Source organism: Populus trichocarpa, chromosome 11, assembly GCF_000002775.5.
Source record: "Populus trichocarpa isolate Nisqually-1 chromosome 11, P.trichocarpa_v4.1, whole genome shotgun sequence".
NCBI lineage: Eukaryota > Viridiplantae > Streptophyta > Magnoliopsida > Malpighiales > Salicaceae > Populus > Populus trichocarpa.
In genome coordinates this window covers 3,454,321-3,471,640 of record NC_037295.2, presented here as the reverse complement: position 1 = coordinate 3,471,640, position 17,320 = coordinate 3,454,321, and the positions used below count along the sequence as shown (strand labels likewise).

Below are 17,320 nucleotides of genomic sequence, written 5' to 3'. Positions count from 1 at the left end.
TATTGTTGTAAATCTTGTACTCTCCCTATATAATGCAATGGCTTCTCCCGTGGATGTAGGCGGTTTGCCGAACCACGTTAAATATTGTGTCAGTGTGCTTAGCCTCCAATGGGCAAATATCAGAACATCACCGGTCGGAATTCCCTACAATTGGTATCAGAGCATATGGTTTGAAGTGGTGTTTGATTTTTGCTCAAAAATGAAAGTTGTCAAAATTATGTTTTGACCATACCACCGTGTAGAGGAGGAAGAGACGAAGCCACTGGTGAAAACGGCGTCAAAATCGGACGTCGGACATGGCCGCACTCTCCATCACTCTCCGGCAAGGCGTCTGCCCACGCGCCCCACGCGTCTTCTTCGCCCGGATGGGTTGACCCGACCCGAATACCAGTTGACCCGACCCACGTGACTGACTCGGATAAAGATGATGTCAGCATGTACAGTAGACATGCCAGGGATGACGTCATCCTGATGTAATTGTGACATCAGCATGTACAGTATCATGCCATGTCAGCGCCCAGTCAGCAGCCACGTCAGCACAGTGGGACCACCTGCCACGTCATCAGCCGCGAGCCGAGCTGAGTTAAGCCGAGCCGAATGGAGCCGAGCCGAGTTGGAGCCGAGCCGCGAGCCGAGGGATAGGATCCAGCGTAGCTGATCCTATGTGCAACTGGATCTGAGATTGAATCTGAGCCGTTTATCAGGCTAGAATTGTTTTGATCAAATCTTAGCCGTCTGAAATGCGATTTGGACGATTTCAGACTTGTTTCTAGCGAATTTGATCGTTCCGGATGCAATGGTGCGGTCCAATCTTTGAGATTTGAGACCAAAAATGGTAGTGGTGAATTATTGAAAGAGATTGCCCGATGAAGAGGCATCTGAAGGTCATCATGGTGGTCGATGGAGATGAAGAAGGAGAAAGTGCACATGTTTGCCCAATTACATGTGCTGAACTACTAAGTGGGGAGAAATTTTAATTGCCTTGAAGGAAGGCAAAATTAGGATACTCTGGACACCCGATCATGTGGACGATTTGAGGTGGAGAGTGGAAATTGATGAAGACCAATCTTGACGAATCTAAGAACTGGTAGTCTCGCCAGATGTTGAGAAATCAGGTATAAAACCGGAATACCCCAGATCACTTGTAAAGGAAAGCCGCAACAAAGCTAGCAAATGGTTGAATATACGAAAAGGCAGTACGGTGGATAGATACGTTCTAAGAAGTTCTGTCTAGGAGATTGGGTTTTAAGCGGGACCAGTGTGACCCCTCCAAATCTTTCCTGGGAACTTGCTTAGTTGAAGGATCATCCACACAGTACTATTTTTGTATATGTAACAGTTTGTAATGAAACTGTTGAAGACTAGCAAGATGACGGCACAAAGGAACAGTTGAGTTCCGTATGTTCAAGGATCTGATGGAGTGGTGATTTCTCCAAAGAAGTTAGATTCGATGACTGTAATTTCTCGAAGGGAGAATTGATGAAGACCCTGATAATGGAAGAGAAATACACAAGGAGATAAAGATTGGCACCCTATTTTGACTTGGATAAATGTTGTGACAGGATGAGCTGCTGTCAAACATAAAAGCAAAGAATAGGGAGAAATCTGGAGAACCGAAATTGCACGAGAGCACACGGAGATTGTGCAGGAGTACCCGAAGGATCCAACGAGGTACTGTAATGAGACAACAGGTGCAAGGAGAAGAAGTGTTCCCAGATGAAGCTCAGAGCAGAGACTGTGTGAAAAAGTTGTACAACAGGAAGTCTCTTGTGCTCTTGATAAAGGCAACAAGCGAGGACCTTTCCAATGCATGCAAGGATGGAAAGATGAGCTGTTGCAGAAGCACCTAATTAAGGGGGTGCGACCGCCGATGAAAGGCGAAGACACCAAAGAGAGTTGGTGTGGGTGGAGCTATCAAGCAGAAAGGCGTAGAAGCTCCAAACATAGAAATCGAGGTGGAGGATTGCGAGGAGTATAACGCAACTCTCTCTTTCTATGTGATCAGTGGCAGTGATCTCTCCCAAGTCCACATGGTGATAGAGAATCTTGGAGCCACTGGAGACATCCCCGATGAAGGAGGATGTGACCGCTTCATAACGGACGGAGACACCTCGGGCAGAAGGTGTAAGGACCATGATATGAGTCCATGTTCAGACCGTCTCATGACGACAGGCGGAGACACCTCCGATGGAAGGTGTGAGGACCATGACATGATTCCAAGTTCAGACCGTCTCATGATGACAGGCGGAGACACCTCGGATGGAAGGTGTGAGGACCATGATATGATTCCAAGTTCAGACCGTCTCATGACGACAGGCGGAGACACCTCGGATGGAAGGTGTAAGGACCATGATATGAGTCCATGTTCAGACCGTCTCATGACGACTGGCGGAGACACCTCCGATGGAAGGTGTGAGGACCATGACATGAGTCCAAGTTCAGACCGTCTCATGACGACAGGCGGAGACACCTCGGATGGAAGGTGTGAGGACCATGATATGAGTCCAAGTTCAGACCGTCTCATGACGATAGGCGGAGACACCTCGGATGGAAGGTGTGAGGGCCATGATAGGAGCCCAATTACAGAATGCCCCAGAGCCAATGTGATGGCTGGATATAAGTGGACAAGTGTATAGCCAATGAAGAGGCTATGATGAGTATGGAGACAAATGCAAGATTGATTTTCATGGATATTGCCCCCATGCTAAAGATCAATGAGCTAGAAGACATTTACCTTGGAAAATAAGTGGATGACTTGTGGAGCATTAAGACGCGACTGCTATGAAGAAGCAGAGGGCATGCGCAGGTTCCGAGAACAAGTTGACTCTTGTCAAGGTGGTGAGCTCGGTGAAGGCATTGTAATACTTAGAGTATCAAGACATATATGGATCAACCTTTAATGGGCTGCCCCCATGGTTTAAGGTGGAGAGCTACCTGGACTCTTGAGACTAAGAGCGGGAGACTCACGGAGAAGTTAGGCGTGGTTCCTAGGGAGGAACAGAGGGCAGACGCAACTCCGGGATGAGTAGACTCTTGGAAGAGTGGTGAGCTCGAGATCACATTAAAATACTCAATGACTGTCGCACTTGGAAATATCCGTTTGAGGGGGTGTTGTAAGCCTTAGTGTAAGGCTTGATAAATCATTCCGGGCCAAGCATGGTTGATATGCTTGAAGGGGGATGTTGTTCTAGAGACAAGCGTTAAACACTCTTCAGATGAGATATGACAAACCATCTGGTTGAAGTGATCATTTGGAGTGAGCAAAGGGGTGCTTGGATGACTCTGGCGATTGAAAGGTTTGGCAAGTACCTGGAAACTTGGCCAAAGACGCTCTCGGAATGGTAAGCTTCGAAGAGCTGCAGGATGCAAGCGTGTGCTGAAGAAGCAAGAGGACAATTGCCCACATAAATGGCAAAGGGGGTGATTGTTGGAATATTGCCAATTATGTGGCTGCCATTGTCAAAGAAGATGGCTGCAATGGTGGGTTGTTGGTGGCAGCCAACAACCATTGTCTAATGTCAAAGTTTGGCAAGTTTGGCAGCCACCATTGTTGACAAAAGAGCTGGAGGAGCTGCCATGGATGCCTATAAATAGAGGCATATGTTAGAGAGCAAAATGAGAGAGTTAAGAGAAGGAAAGTAGAGCCAAAGATGTGAGAGATGTAGGAGAGAGTGGGCTGCCAAGGCAGCCAGCAGTAGCTGCCATTGCAACACTGAGAAGAGAGAAATAGAGTGAGGTTGAGAGTTGCCAAATAAGGGGATAATTCCTCCTCCTCTATTGTTGTAAATCTTGTACTCTCCCTATATAATGCAATGGCTTCTCCCGTGGATGTAGGCGGTTTGCCGAACCACGTTAAATATTGTGTCAGTGTGCTTAGCCTCCAATGGGCAAATATCAGAACATCACCGGTCGGAATTCCCTACAAGAAGGTGATCAATCTGGGCCGGCCTGTGTTGTCCCAATTGCTTGCTTGGGATTATGATGCTTATATTTGATTTTGGATGGTTGCGGTAATATGAGTAACACTAGTTTCTAATGGGGTTGGTTTGGGGAAAGTTACACTATGGTATACTAAGTTTTAATTCTGTTCATTTTGATACATGGACATGTTAAGGCTGTGCCTTAACAAACAAGCAATTTTAGAGAAGAAATTCAGAAGAAGAAGAAGAAGAGATGTTTTATCATTCAAATACTTGCCTTCCATTCTTTACAACAGCTTATATACACCAAGATTCTAATTGACTTAACCACAGCAACTATACTAACTATCATCCTCACGTGTATACTTCTCTGCAGTTGCTTTCCACCCTTTATTCTCCTTATTATTCACATGCTTAGCCCTTTATTTATCACATATCAAATACTTCATTGATGATGTAAGCTGATCATAACAATACTTTTATCTTCAATAGTTTCTTATCCTCAAGAATCTATATTGAATTCTGGAAATCGTTTTGCCAATTCTTCCAGCTCTTCCTATGGCTCCTCTTGGAATATATTTGACCACTGTACCAGACTCATTATTATTGTCTTGTTACCTTTCTTCATCAATTTTCGATCTAGGATTGCTATTGGACTAAATTTGATTCTGCCCTCTTCATCAGTCATGGGATAGATTATAGGCGACCCCTCCAACCTTTTGCATGATCTTATAGGGACCATAAAACCTCGGGTTCCGCTTCTCATTCTTCCTTAGTGCCATACTCAACTGCTTACAAGGTTGAAGCTTTAAGCAGACCAAATCACCAACTTGAAACACCTTTTCAGTTCTGCCCTTATCAGCCATTTACTTCATTCTGTTTCTAGCCTTTTCTAATTATGACTGCAACCATCTATACATGTTCACCCTCCTTCGAATAACTTCATTCATAGCTGCTACTGGAGTTGGTGCAGACGGAGATACCTCTAAGGTAGGTTTCTATTGAGCTGAGTGATAGCTCGAATTGTACCACTATTGAGCTTGAGACAACCAATTATACCACTTGTTTGGATTATGCATGGTCGTACATCTTAGATAGGTTTCTAAGCACTGGTTAACCTTCTCTACCTGACTATTGATTTAAGGATGGAATGATGTGCTCATAAATAACCTCACTCTTAGTAGTTCGAATAGTTCTTTCCACAAAAGACTTGGGAAAACTTTGTCTCTATCAGTTGTCTACATGTTCCAAGAATAACTGAGCAATGTCTTGAGCTGTAAAAGGATGAGTTACAGCCAAGAAATGTTCATATTTTGTGAATCTATCAACAATTACCAGTATAGCATTCTTCCCTATTGACTCTGGCAATCTTTCCACGAAGTTCATTGTTATGTTCTTCCAAATACCTTCTGGTATAGGTAGCGGCTGCAGTAAACCAGGGTAGGGTACTCCTTCCATCTTAGCTTGTTTACGCACATCACAATCTTCCACAAATCCCTTAACTGAGGTTTTCATGCAAGGCTAGAAAAACATTGCTTTAAGCCTCTTGTATGAATTCTGTACACCTGCATTCCCTCCCACTTGAGAGTCATATGTTATACTTACTAGCTTCTCTCTCAGATTTCCTCTGCTACCAATCATAATTCTATTGTTATACCTCAAAACCTCTTCATCATATAAATATTATGGCTAGTTTTTCATGTTAATCAACTTTTTAGTCACAATCTTCTTGAATTGTTCATCATCTTTATATGATTCACTGACTTCATCAATCCTGTGAGAAGTACTCATCCCATCCATAGAGCTTTTGAAATTGCATACATAGAGCTTTTAAAAAATCATCCCATCCAATCAAGTACTCCCGCACCTAAGAGTCCTTCATACCACACCCCTGCCTTGCCATCCAAATAAAGAGAAGACATTTCAACCCACTGTTGAATTGGTATGAAGTTCATTTTGAAGAACTTCTTACATCTCCTTAACCAGCTTCTTGGACTATCTCCATAAAAGGACGTCAATGTGGGTCTCCTCTCTGTAATTCTTGATTTCCAGGATCATCTCTTCTCTGGTTAGTTCTTGTGCAAGGAATTATTCCACCGGTCTCCATGGTTCTTGGATGAGAAAGTATTCCACCAACCTCTAAATTGGTTCTACTTTTTTTTGTCAACTTCTTTGCCTTCTCCGAGAGTCTTGAGTGATGCCGAATTGCCTCTAAATTGCGTTGTTAGTAAAAAATAATCACTTTCCATCAATCGAGTACATGGATTTTAACGTTTCAGTATACCAATTTTTTATTATGCCAATCAAGCACGCTTTTGTTTAGAGAAATTCCCTATAAAATAATATTGTATAATTAGATTAAAAAATAAATATTTTTATTAAGTTGACAAAGAATTATTTTTCAAGTTGTAAGATTAAGTTCATCAAAGACAACGATGCAATCTAAAGTGTTAGATGAAAGTTGTATAAGAAAAGAAACAATAAACGAGGTAAAGATAAGCAATGAACTGAGTATTTGGTACCTTGAAGTTGTATAGTGTTTACATGGCGGCACATATGTGAACTTATATTGCTTGTTTGAGTTTTTAACAAATACAAGATAGTGAAGAAACTGACTGGCTGCTTGAAATGCTTATTTCTGAAATATGCAGGACAATCAAAATCACAGATTTGAAAGACAAGTCTGGAGAGCCAGAGTTGTTATTGGGAAGCCATTATAGTAATCGCCTCCGTCGGAGCAGCATTGGAATCATTCACTGCATAGAGCTTCAACCACGAAGCGTTTTACAACTCCAGGACAGGGGTCACCAAGTTTAGCTGCTGATATAGGAATTGAACATCTTTCATGGCCAATGCAAGCCTGTAATTATCATTCAAACGTGTAATAGATGAAGAGAAGCAGGAGGAAGGTGCTATGAGTAAGATACAACCATTGATGTAGGACAAATTTATTTCACAAGTCCAAAATAGGAAGGTGCTATGATTAATAGTAGAATAGTAACCAAATAACCAGCAATTGCATGGCTCAACGGAAATGGACTCTTAACTAAGAATACGTTGCTATAGAGAATTCCAAGAAGGCATTTGAAGGAAACAGTGACTCATTAAGCCTCAATCCTTCTAACCCCCAAAATAATATCCAGATTTCACATGATACGATAAATTTGATTGAATAAGAGAATGCGCTTAGCAACCCAGTTGTGTATACAATCATTTTATGAGATTGATATCAAATGCACTGTGATTGGAAAACCAAACCCGAGTATGTAACAATTTGGGAGTTGACAAGGCAAGATACAAAACCCAGGATTGTCTCTGTCAGAATGCCATTCTTCAACATTTAATGCAATGCGCAAGAATTGAAATTATCTTTCAGATAACATGCCTCTTAAGTCTTCAACACAATGAGGAGCCAATAGTGGCAATTACTGTTACGATAGCATCTGAAATATGTGACTCATGCAAGCCAAGATTAAATGCTTGGAGAACTGAGACAGAAACTAGACCCAGGTAGCAAACTTGGGGTCATCATAGAATTACACTCAACTCAGCAGGTCCATGTGAGATCCAAGAGTTTTAGATTATGCTGCGAAGTAAGTTTTTGTTACCTTCTTCACAATTGTTAACATGTCAGCATGACAATTCCCTGGAGTGAACGTTCCGCATTTTCCTTCAGGAGTTCCAAAGCTAGCAAAGTTGATACCAGCAATGTGCCATCCATGTTCACAGGTCAGCCGAACTTCTGGACTTTGAGACATGAACTCTAAGTTTGGTTTCCAGGAATCAGCTGGTGGAGGATCATCTTCTGATACAATAGAGCATATATCTTGGCCAGTTCGTGTGAGCAGAGAAATCTGTGAAGGGTCACCTCCAAGTTCTTCATGTAGGACCAGTAGGTTCTCACCAGGATGAACCCAAGTGCGTGGAATATGATACCTGAGCAATGATACCTCTTCTCGTTAAATAGGTTAGAGAGAAATGATAAATTACTTACAAATGATTTCATCATTTGTAATTATGTTTTAGTTATGATGTAACTTGCAAGTGCAATAAAATGAACATTAGATAAAATACATGGAAAAGCATTCGAAGAACAAAAGAATTGAACCTATGATCTTGGTTCTCATACAAGGAATTTATTTTGCTAGTCTTACTGTATTCATATAGAATAAACACTGTGAGTATTACACTTACAGTGTTTGAGCAGGTTGACCACATTTCTTTTGGCATTTAAATGAATTGTAAGCACCTCTGTAATCACAATTGTCGGTGCAACCGGCTGATGGTGATAGATAGGCGGACCAATATCGTCCTATGCTTTGCCCGTTAATCCATGCCTGGCCCTTCCCCATGCTTGCTAGATTCAAGGCTAGGGGACCGTTCCCTTCAGGAGCAAGGATAGTAGCCTAAGAATGAAAGCAAAAACCAAAATAAGGATGCAGTAGTCCGGTGGTGAACTCCTAGGAAAAAGTAACTTCAACAGGTGACTGGAGAGGAGCAGAGCCTGATTTGAAATATGTGCTTTATTTAACTGGCACCTTACAGTTCATTATCGATAGAACTGAACAAAAGTTGTAGCTTGTAAATTCAAGCTCATAATACATAAATTTCCCCTAGCCTGACTCAACTGTTTCACAATTTTTCTTCATCAATAATAGTTTCTCATCACATATCTACAACACAGAAACTTCATTTTCATGATGGGCAAATCAACAAAGTTTTCCAAGAAAAATGACAACGGCAATCTACTTAACAAGAACTGTCAAGGAGTTCAAACATCCATGAATGCTAAACCATAGAGGTGCTTGATATGTGAAAAAGAAGGGAATCATCAAACCTATAAAGCCATAAAAGGGATCGAGAAACAAGAATGATGGCTTAACTGCAGCCAGTGCTAAGTTTGAGAAATATAAGAGAAATCTTTCATCAACCAATTCTTGAAACATATGCATTATACACTTAATCATTAAAAATTAATGAACTAATACCTTTGACGGTTGAATGTATCCACTTACCTTGTACCATATCAAGCTCTTATTAACAGGTAGAGAAGTCCCCTGACTCCACAGTGAACTATTTGCAAGACTGACGTTATCCAGTCCAAGGTATTCCCCTTCAAGTCCCACCTGGAGAGGAGAAAATGTTTAGGGCAGCTAAAGTTGAAATCTTCTTGGTGATTAACAGGAGTGAAGTGTTCTCTTGCATGGAGGGTGGGGGAGTACAGTAATAGGCTGTTCTCAGCGCAAGGGCTTGGTATTTTAATTTCTTTTTCTCAGAAAAAAGACAGTTAACTTGTGATGTCTAGAAATTGAACTTCGTTTGGCAGAGCTTCAAATAGATAGATTACAGAAAACTCTATATAGGACAGAATCTTTCCAAGTCAAGCTGGTATATAAGATGTATTTTAACCTGGTAGGTCCATTTCCCGGAAGAGAGATCTTTCTTGCTCTTGTGCAAGTCAACAAGAAAAACAGAATGAATTCCAGCTCCTTGAACATCAAACCATGGTCCGTAGTTCTGATGCACAGAGAAAACATTAGAGATGCTAGTAACAAGCATCAAAGATAGCTTAAAATAACTAGAGACAGGTTTGTTGCTCCAAGGACCAGGTAGTTTAAATACACGAAGCATCGTATGCTACTAGAGGAGTAGCAAGAGCAGTGAGATTCTATGCATGTTTAAGTGGCTTGTATTGATACTTTGTTAAGAACGTGAAAAAAAAATCATCAATTAACAAAATGGCACACGGACCAGGAATGTAGAATTTTCCCTTGGATTATGAGGGAAAAGGAATGATTTATGAACAAGAGTTGACAAATAACATAAGCAAAAAAATAGTCAGTGAAATAACATAAGCTTAAGGCAGACACTTGAACAGGAAGCATGTGCACGTGCATCTACATGTTGTTATATTAAGGTTGGCAAACTCTTATAAAGCGAAGGAAATCTATGAGGGTAGGCCACCCGCATACAGACCACTAGCCAAGAGATTTTCAAATGGGTCATAGCAGGGCAGAAAGAAGAGCTAAATTGTCCAACACTCGTGGAGTTTATTCCTCGTATGGATTGGGGCAGGAAGACACTGCGAAAAAGTCCAATACTGATTTTGTGCCAATGCATATCGACTTGCAGAGAACATTTAAAACTGATCAGATGGTGCTTGTGTTCACACATCAGTACAATCTACTTGGAAAGTAAATGAATCTGTCATTACCTGTACACCAATCAGCATGCTTAAAACATCCAGTGTGTTATTCCCTTCTTCAAGACTAATTTCCCGAGTGAGTGAGAAGCTTGCATCGTCATGATTGCCATATCCGAAAGCTGAAGTGTATCCAATATGCAATGTGCACCACTTATCATAATAATTCATAGACACAATAGGCAAAGCAGCAACAAATAGCTTTGAAAATTATTTATTAGAATGGCTGATATTGTATCCGCAGGCAATTAGCTAAAATGGGAACCCTGTAATTCAAGATGATTCCATGTGAAATGATATCAATAGATAAGCAATCAGAGAAACTGAAGATGTAAGAATGCTGGCTGAAAATATGATGAAACAGCAGCTAAAAACAGATTAGAGTCATGAAAACTGAAGAAAAAGGGCAAAATGAAGCTTCCAATACAGAAACTAAAACCAATCAAGACAGAAGAAGACTTGCATCCTGAACAAATAATTTAAATCAGCTGGAAAAAAAATCCATAACAAAATCCCAACATGAATTAGCATCATAGAGACAAAAGTCATATATTGCAAAATCAAGTCAGATAGCCACTAGCAAACCTACCTACAAATCTCTTGTTAACAAAAACAAGTGCTGCATGCCCCAAACTCTCAATATTCAATAAGTGTTCTTTGTCTTGTCCAGCTTCCACATAAAGACTGCCAATATGGTGAAGCAAAGCCCGAAGGAGAAGGGAACCCAAAATTAAAGAGTCATGAGAAAAAGTAGGAGTTAGTTTGGGTAAAAGGTTCGTGAAAAAAGGCACCAATCTTCTTCAGAAAAGACTAAATACAGCATAGATTCAAATTATTTCTGAAAGGAAACAGAAACATATTTCAGAGGCCTGCTTAGTTTATTAAATCACTTTCCATCTGAACAAAAAACAAAAAGGTTGGTAGAAACATTTGATTTCGAAAAGAATAAATTTAACTGATCATCCAAGTTTTCCAAGTTAACTAGATGTAATCAATTACTCGTCCGCACAAGAACCAACAATATTAATGATGAAGGCCGAATGAATTACCTGGTTGAGTACCATAGAAAATCACTGGTATCTTTTGTTGTATTAATCTGCTCCAGTAAACCTGGCTTTGTAAAAGAGTTGTTACCCCAAATACCCACTTCCTCTTTATACCAACTCCATGGTGATGCCGCCACTAAATTTCCATCAACAGTGGTGGAGCGGGAAAACAAAGCATCTCCTATATGTCTTTGCGTAACAACCTTCAATACAAAGAAGGATGCGAGAAATGAATTGCTGCGTAATTTAAGCATGTCTTTTGCCTATAAATTTGTATGAATGATTGCTACACTTATCAATACAGTCACATAATCACCACGCAAGATTTTCATTTTCCTATGTACCAGCAAAAGAATTTTGTATTGAAGGTTGTAGTCTTTAGTCATTTATAATCTTTCGATGAGTACCTTAGCCGTGTTGAAAATGACATTCTTGCAATCTGCAAGTATGCTCACAGACCATGCAGGAAGAAAATACGTGTTGCCGTTAAATGTGACATTTGCATCTGAACCACTGTCATAATTGGCAAGAAAGGCTGCACAATCATTGGAATGCTTATAGTAGACATGTGCCTGATGAAACGAAAGAAAAGGGTCAGTGCAAAATGCAGGAAACCAATGAAGAAAGCTTATTAATGGCATCATATAGTGTGAGAATCTTAAAGCATGAGTTCCATAATGCAGTAGGGAAAGGCATGTAGAAAACATAAGCATGTCATTGCTAAAATTGCAATGGGAAGCACTAAAAGCAGGGTTTGTCAACAACTTATCAGCTTTAATATACGCAAATTACTTTATGTTCCTTAATCCTGAATCAAGGACAGCATCTTGGCAACAAAGATTATCCCAACAATGTCTTATATATTGTTTAGTCATCAAATTGACCGAAATATATCAGAAGCTGGTTTCCAAAGAAATGGAGACTTGTGTGGACAACACCAAGCCTGTCATCTAAAACAGTAGAGCATTAACAGAATATGAATTTTCAATGAGGTAGGTAACAAAAGCAGCCATTGGGGTCTATGGAATAAGAATTGAAACTAATTTTCTAAATTAGTGGCAGACAGAAATATATATATATATATATATCGGTGTAAACAAGCTAAATTCAGGGTTTTGAGAAGCTCTGATGATTCAATCTTGATGGAGAAGGTAATGTATCACATCCAGCATACCTCTAACTTGTTGCCTAGCTGCTGGTGAACTGGATCTGAGCTGACCAAATATTCTTCACACTGCTTTATTGCACTGTGCAAATCACGTAAGTGGCCCCACTTTGGCTGTCTAATAAAACCTGCATTAGATAAACAGCCACAAGGTATTCTGTATCAGTTTGAAACTACAGCTTTATCTCGGATAAATATTGCCTTGCAAAGCGCTAAAAAAATTTGATTCTGATATAATTAGACAAGAGATGTAATTAAAAGGATTCTTATCACTGACACAGGTCAACTGCAAAGTATATGCCAATTGACTTAATTCTATCCTAAAATGGTCAGAAACATCATGGTGATGATGCAGATTACAGTGAATTGAAAAGGGTGACCATGAAAATGATTATTGCACAGGACCAATGTATCACGTGTGCAAAGACAATGATAAGATTGCAGCTCAGCAGATTGATTTACTGGTTAAATGGAATAATTTACTTGGGGGTGCATGCATCGACTTAGGGATCTTTTTAAGCTGAGATAAATCAGTATATCCATTATCAAAAAGTTTACCATATTCATCTATCGGGGCATCGTAATCATAGCTTGTTGCAACCAAAGGACCTCCCGCAGTTCGTCCAAAGTTGGTTCCACCAAAATACTGCAAATAAATATCAGCACAGAGGAGAGAAATGGAAATGAGAGTTGCATAACTGTGTTATGACATTAGGTTCACTTATTCAATGTATAAAACAGAATAGGAGAAGCAGAACATGTTACGGCCTAACCATATAATAGTTTTGAAAAGAACCTCCATACTCAAAAAATCGTGCAACAGCAAATGCTAGGTCCTCAACAGGTCGATAAGGAACTGCATAGCCAAATGCAAGAAACCTGCAATATTGAATAGGACATAGGACATCTTATTCTTCAGACTTCTCTGATTAACCAGAACCTTGAATCATTCTTGATGTTCTCTCACAAGGAAACAATTAAGCTAAATCAGCTCTGGATTATTACCATCCACTATAGTTCTCAGTCCACATTTTTGGTTTGGAAGGGGAATTTGGGGTAAACTGGTCACAGTAAAATCCATTGCATGTGTTTATCTGCAATGAAATGATAAACACACGAGCAGGAACAAATAAAAAGCATGTTATAGTCCGAAGTTGCTATAAGCTGTTCAGAATACACCTGCAGAGAACAAAAGGGATTTGTTATCAAATTAATCATACAACTGGATCAGGAGCATCTTCTTGTACGCACATCACCCAAGGTACAGTTGTGTTTAGACTAATAGCAGTTTCTGCAGCCCATTTGACATATAATTCTCCACCAACCCCATATGCCCATTGAACATTTCCATATTCATTCTCAACCTGTTACAGCACACACAGGACATGAAATCAACAAGACTTTCTTGTTGCACAACATAATATAGTGCTGATTTCATAAACAGCAGTGGCTAACTTATATATATGTCAGAGCTTAACAATAGTGCATCCTGAAAGAATTTTCAAATAGCAACCAAGAAAAGATTAAGATCTAAGAAGTGTCAAAAATCTTCACACGCAGCAGGATAATCACAAAGACAGTACATGTCTTTTGTAGTATGAAAACTTATGATTGTAAATTTCTACTATTAATAAATAGAAATAGAATATTGGTCAACCACCTGAGCAAGAATGATTGGTCCTCCTTGTGATGCAAAAAGATTATCATCCTTCATTAGATCGACAATTTTTGTCAGAAAACTCTTCATTGCATTCTGCAGGGACAATGATGCATCATGTAACTTATAGGAAAAGATTAAACTAATCAGCAGCAATAACATTATTACTATTAAATGCATCATCATCATCAAGATAACAATGTACCTTAAATATATCATTACTTGTTCGAAACTGAACCCCAGGAATGAAATGTAACCAAAGTGGGAAACCCCTGTCATAATAAATTAAGGGAACTTAAAAATAATATTGATGCTAAACTAGAAAGAAACTGTCTGAATAATTTTGGAGCAGATTACTTATGATGATGTTTCTTGACAATTATCCTGTATCATGAGGAGCCTTATGGTCATTGTCTATGTAGTGCACAGACATTATGCAGCACATTGATGAAATGCAGCAGCACAAACACGCTTTCAAACTTTCTAATTTGTTAAAATAAATAACGAATAGGGAGGCATACAAAGTGTGGAAACAGAAAAGGAGGAGTGTTAAGACTGAAAGAGGGGAATTGAATCAGAAACAGACCCATAATTCCATTCAGCACAGGCATATGGGCCAATCCTCAGATGAACAAAAAGACCAGCTTCCTGAACCGTTTTCACAAACCGCACTAAATCAAACCGGCCTTCAAAGTAGTACTGTAAAAACCAAAGAAATCATCAACACCCCCGACAAATTAAGACAATAGAATCAATAACCAGTTGTCCCAAATTTCAAAACAATCAACAGGCACACAATTGCTACTAAACAAACACTGAAACATGCATGCAGACGACTGGCTAAAATCATCATTCTGTATAACCGATCACACTTCCTATCCATCTAATAATGCATTAAATTCACCATAAAAACACAAGGGCTAGCACATTACCTGTCCTCTCACAGGCTCATGATAGTTCCAAAACACATAAGTCTCAATCACATCCAGCCCCCCTTCCTTTGATTTCCTAATAATTTCTGGCCACACCTGAAATCCCGTCTCCAACAAACACAATCCATATTATCACACATTACAACGTCATATAACCAACGAAACCAATCAAAACAGAACACATGCAATTGAGATAATACCAAGAACCCACCTCAGGAGTGGTTCGAGGATAATGAATAGAACCAGACTGCAAAACCCTTCTCTTTCCATCAATCACCAGAGCTTTGTGATCATACGTCACTGTAACACACCACACTCTTTCAACCCAAACACATTGAAAAACTAAAACAACAAGCAAAACCAATGCTAAACAAGAATTCTTGCGTCCCATAATACCACTGGTCATAAAACTATGGAACTAGGAGAAGTGAACCACTTTTGCTCCTTAAAGTGATCGAGCAATGTAAAGAGGAACATTATAAAGAAAGGAAGATATAGATTCTGGGTTTTGTTTGTTTCCTTTCATTTGTTTGAATTGAGAAGGAGGAATAAGTAAAGAACGTTTTTTAAGGAGGAGAATCTTGTACGTTCATGATTATCCAAACGGCATTTACAAAGCTTTGTTTTGTCCAGCGATGATTGCGAAAGGAAGAGAGTTTTTTCGAAAGAGGATACAATGTGACGATAGAGAAATTGATGAGAAAGAGACATTTTGGAAGTTGTTGAGTGGTGAAATGCGAGATTGCCCTGTTTCTTGCTTTTGGCAGTTTCGATTGACGGTATGTTATAGCGCCAAAGGCTACGTGGGTTGTCCACCTTCATGATTGTTCAAAAAGTAAGGGGGTGTTTGGCGTATTCTAACTAGAGTTTTTAAAAATTTTGTCACGACTCGAATCTTGGATCCATGACCGGCACATAGCAAGGTTCTACTCCAAGGTTCCATACCTATGTGAACCCAAACTTACACACAAACTTATCCTAACTCAATCAGAGTTCAACGCAGCATTAACAACAAAATCAACTTCATAATATAATTGAATTGTCTTAATACAAAAGTTAATATAATTCATTTTTTTTTGAGCACTAACTAGACATAAAAGAAAGGTACAAAATACAACCAAAGAGCAGGTTCTGAAGGTCCAACAAAATGACCTGCTATCAAGCTATAAGCCTGAAAAGGATAAATAATGAGATGGTGAGTTCAACAACTCAGTGAGTAGATAACGTTCAATATACACACACGAGGTAATACAGCAATGAGAAATATATATACAAGTATGGCTCTAGGTTCTTATAGAAAGGTTTCTCAAATAGGCCATAACAAGAATATCATATGGTAAAGCTCGTCAGAAAATCAAAATGCAATGAGCATGAGGCTCCGTACTGTGGGATGATCAGTCCACACAAGTTGGTGACTCCCCCGACCAACTAGGGTTCAGATACGATGTGCACAAAGACTAACACTACCCTGTTAGCATGGGTATTCTGACTGACATACCATAGGTTCATAATCATAATCAAACAGACATATTCATATCTCAAGGCTCAACTCATGACATCAATCAAATGAGGAGCTATCAATTCAGAATTCAATTCAAAATATATACTGGTTCATATCAAGAATTCAGATTCAACAATTGATCATACTTTATCAAAACAAGGATAATAATCAACATATATATTATCAAGAAGCATGATCCAATTCATATTAACAAATCAAATATTTATAATATTTCTCATGCATATGGAAAATTATCCACTCACCTGACTCGAAAGCAACAAAACTCAAAGCTGATATCGAAGGAAATCCTACTGACGTCCCGCCGGTAGAATATCAGGATTATCTGAATATAAAGGAGACATATTCAAGAATGACTCAAAAGAATATATAACCTATTTAATACACTTATCTAAGGGTGTATTCCATAACCCTAAATGTTTTTGAACTAACTAGTTATCTTTCCTAAAAACCTAACATTTAACGGTTTTCCCGAAATCTAATCCATAATAAAAACAACTAATAAAATTGGCAATAATTCACTAAATAACCCTTAATTATTCATCAAACTAATCTGAAAAAGCTAATATTACAGCTAGGGACTAATCTGGGATTTATCATATTTTTAGGGCCAAATTGTAATTTGTCTAATTGGAGGACCAAACTGAAATTTATCATAAATCCATGAATATACTGAAATTCTGACCATAATTAGTCCTCATTTCTGTCCAGATCATCTCATTATACTCCAAGGACCATTCTGGAATTTTACCAAATTTTTAGGGTCAAATTGTAATTTTATCAAATTGGAGGACCAAATTGAAAGTGTTAAATTCTCTTATCTATACAATAATTCTGTCCATAATTCATATGTTATTCTGTTCAGATTCTCGGAATAGG

At 39.1% G+C, this 17,320-nt stretch overlaps 1 protein-coding gene and 1 long non-coding RNA gene across 3 annotated transcripts; one reads left to right on the top strand and one right to left on the bottom strand.

Annotated features, from left to right (window-relative positions):
- Positions 1–3,112: 3,112 nt before the first annotated feature.
- On the top strand, positions 3,113–7,113 carry LOC112323349 (uncharacterized). Its single transcript, XR_002976781.2, has 2 exons — positions 3,113–4,910; positions 6,572–7,113. It is a non-coding gene; the product is annotated as an uncharacterized LOC112323349 (long non-coding RNA).
- Positions 6,411–15,628, bottom strand: LOC7495262 (beta-galactosidase 6). Of its 2 annotated transcripts, XM_024581146.2 has the most exons (20): positions 15,319–15,628; positions 15,134–15,222; positions 14,923–15,018; positions 14,577–14,689; positions 14,196–14,262; positions 13,994–14,086; positions 13,554–13,697; positions 13,339–13,427; positions 13,107–13,212; positions 12,892–12,979; positions 12,343–12,461; positions 11,576–11,740; positions 11,172–11,371; positions 10,712–10,806; positions 10,135–10,244; positions 9,330–9,437; positions 8,936–9,046; positions 8,115–8,326; positions 7,529–7,856; positions 6,411–6,780 (listed from the first exon to the last, which is right to left on the bottom strand). In XM_024581146.2, the coding sequence occupies exons 1-20, from the start codon at positions 15,326–15,328 to the stop codon at positions 6,670–6,672; spliced, it is 2,454 nt and encodes an 817-aa protein (XP_024436914.2). In that variant the 5' UTR covers positions 15,329–15,628; the 3' UTR covers positions 6,411–6,669. The 2 variants fall into 2 exon arrangements, with proteins under 2 accessions (XP_024436914.2, XP_002317239.2); XM_002317203.4 differs by having other exon boundaries at positions 15,134–15,628.
- Positions 15,629–17,320: the final 1,692 nt, after the last annotated feature.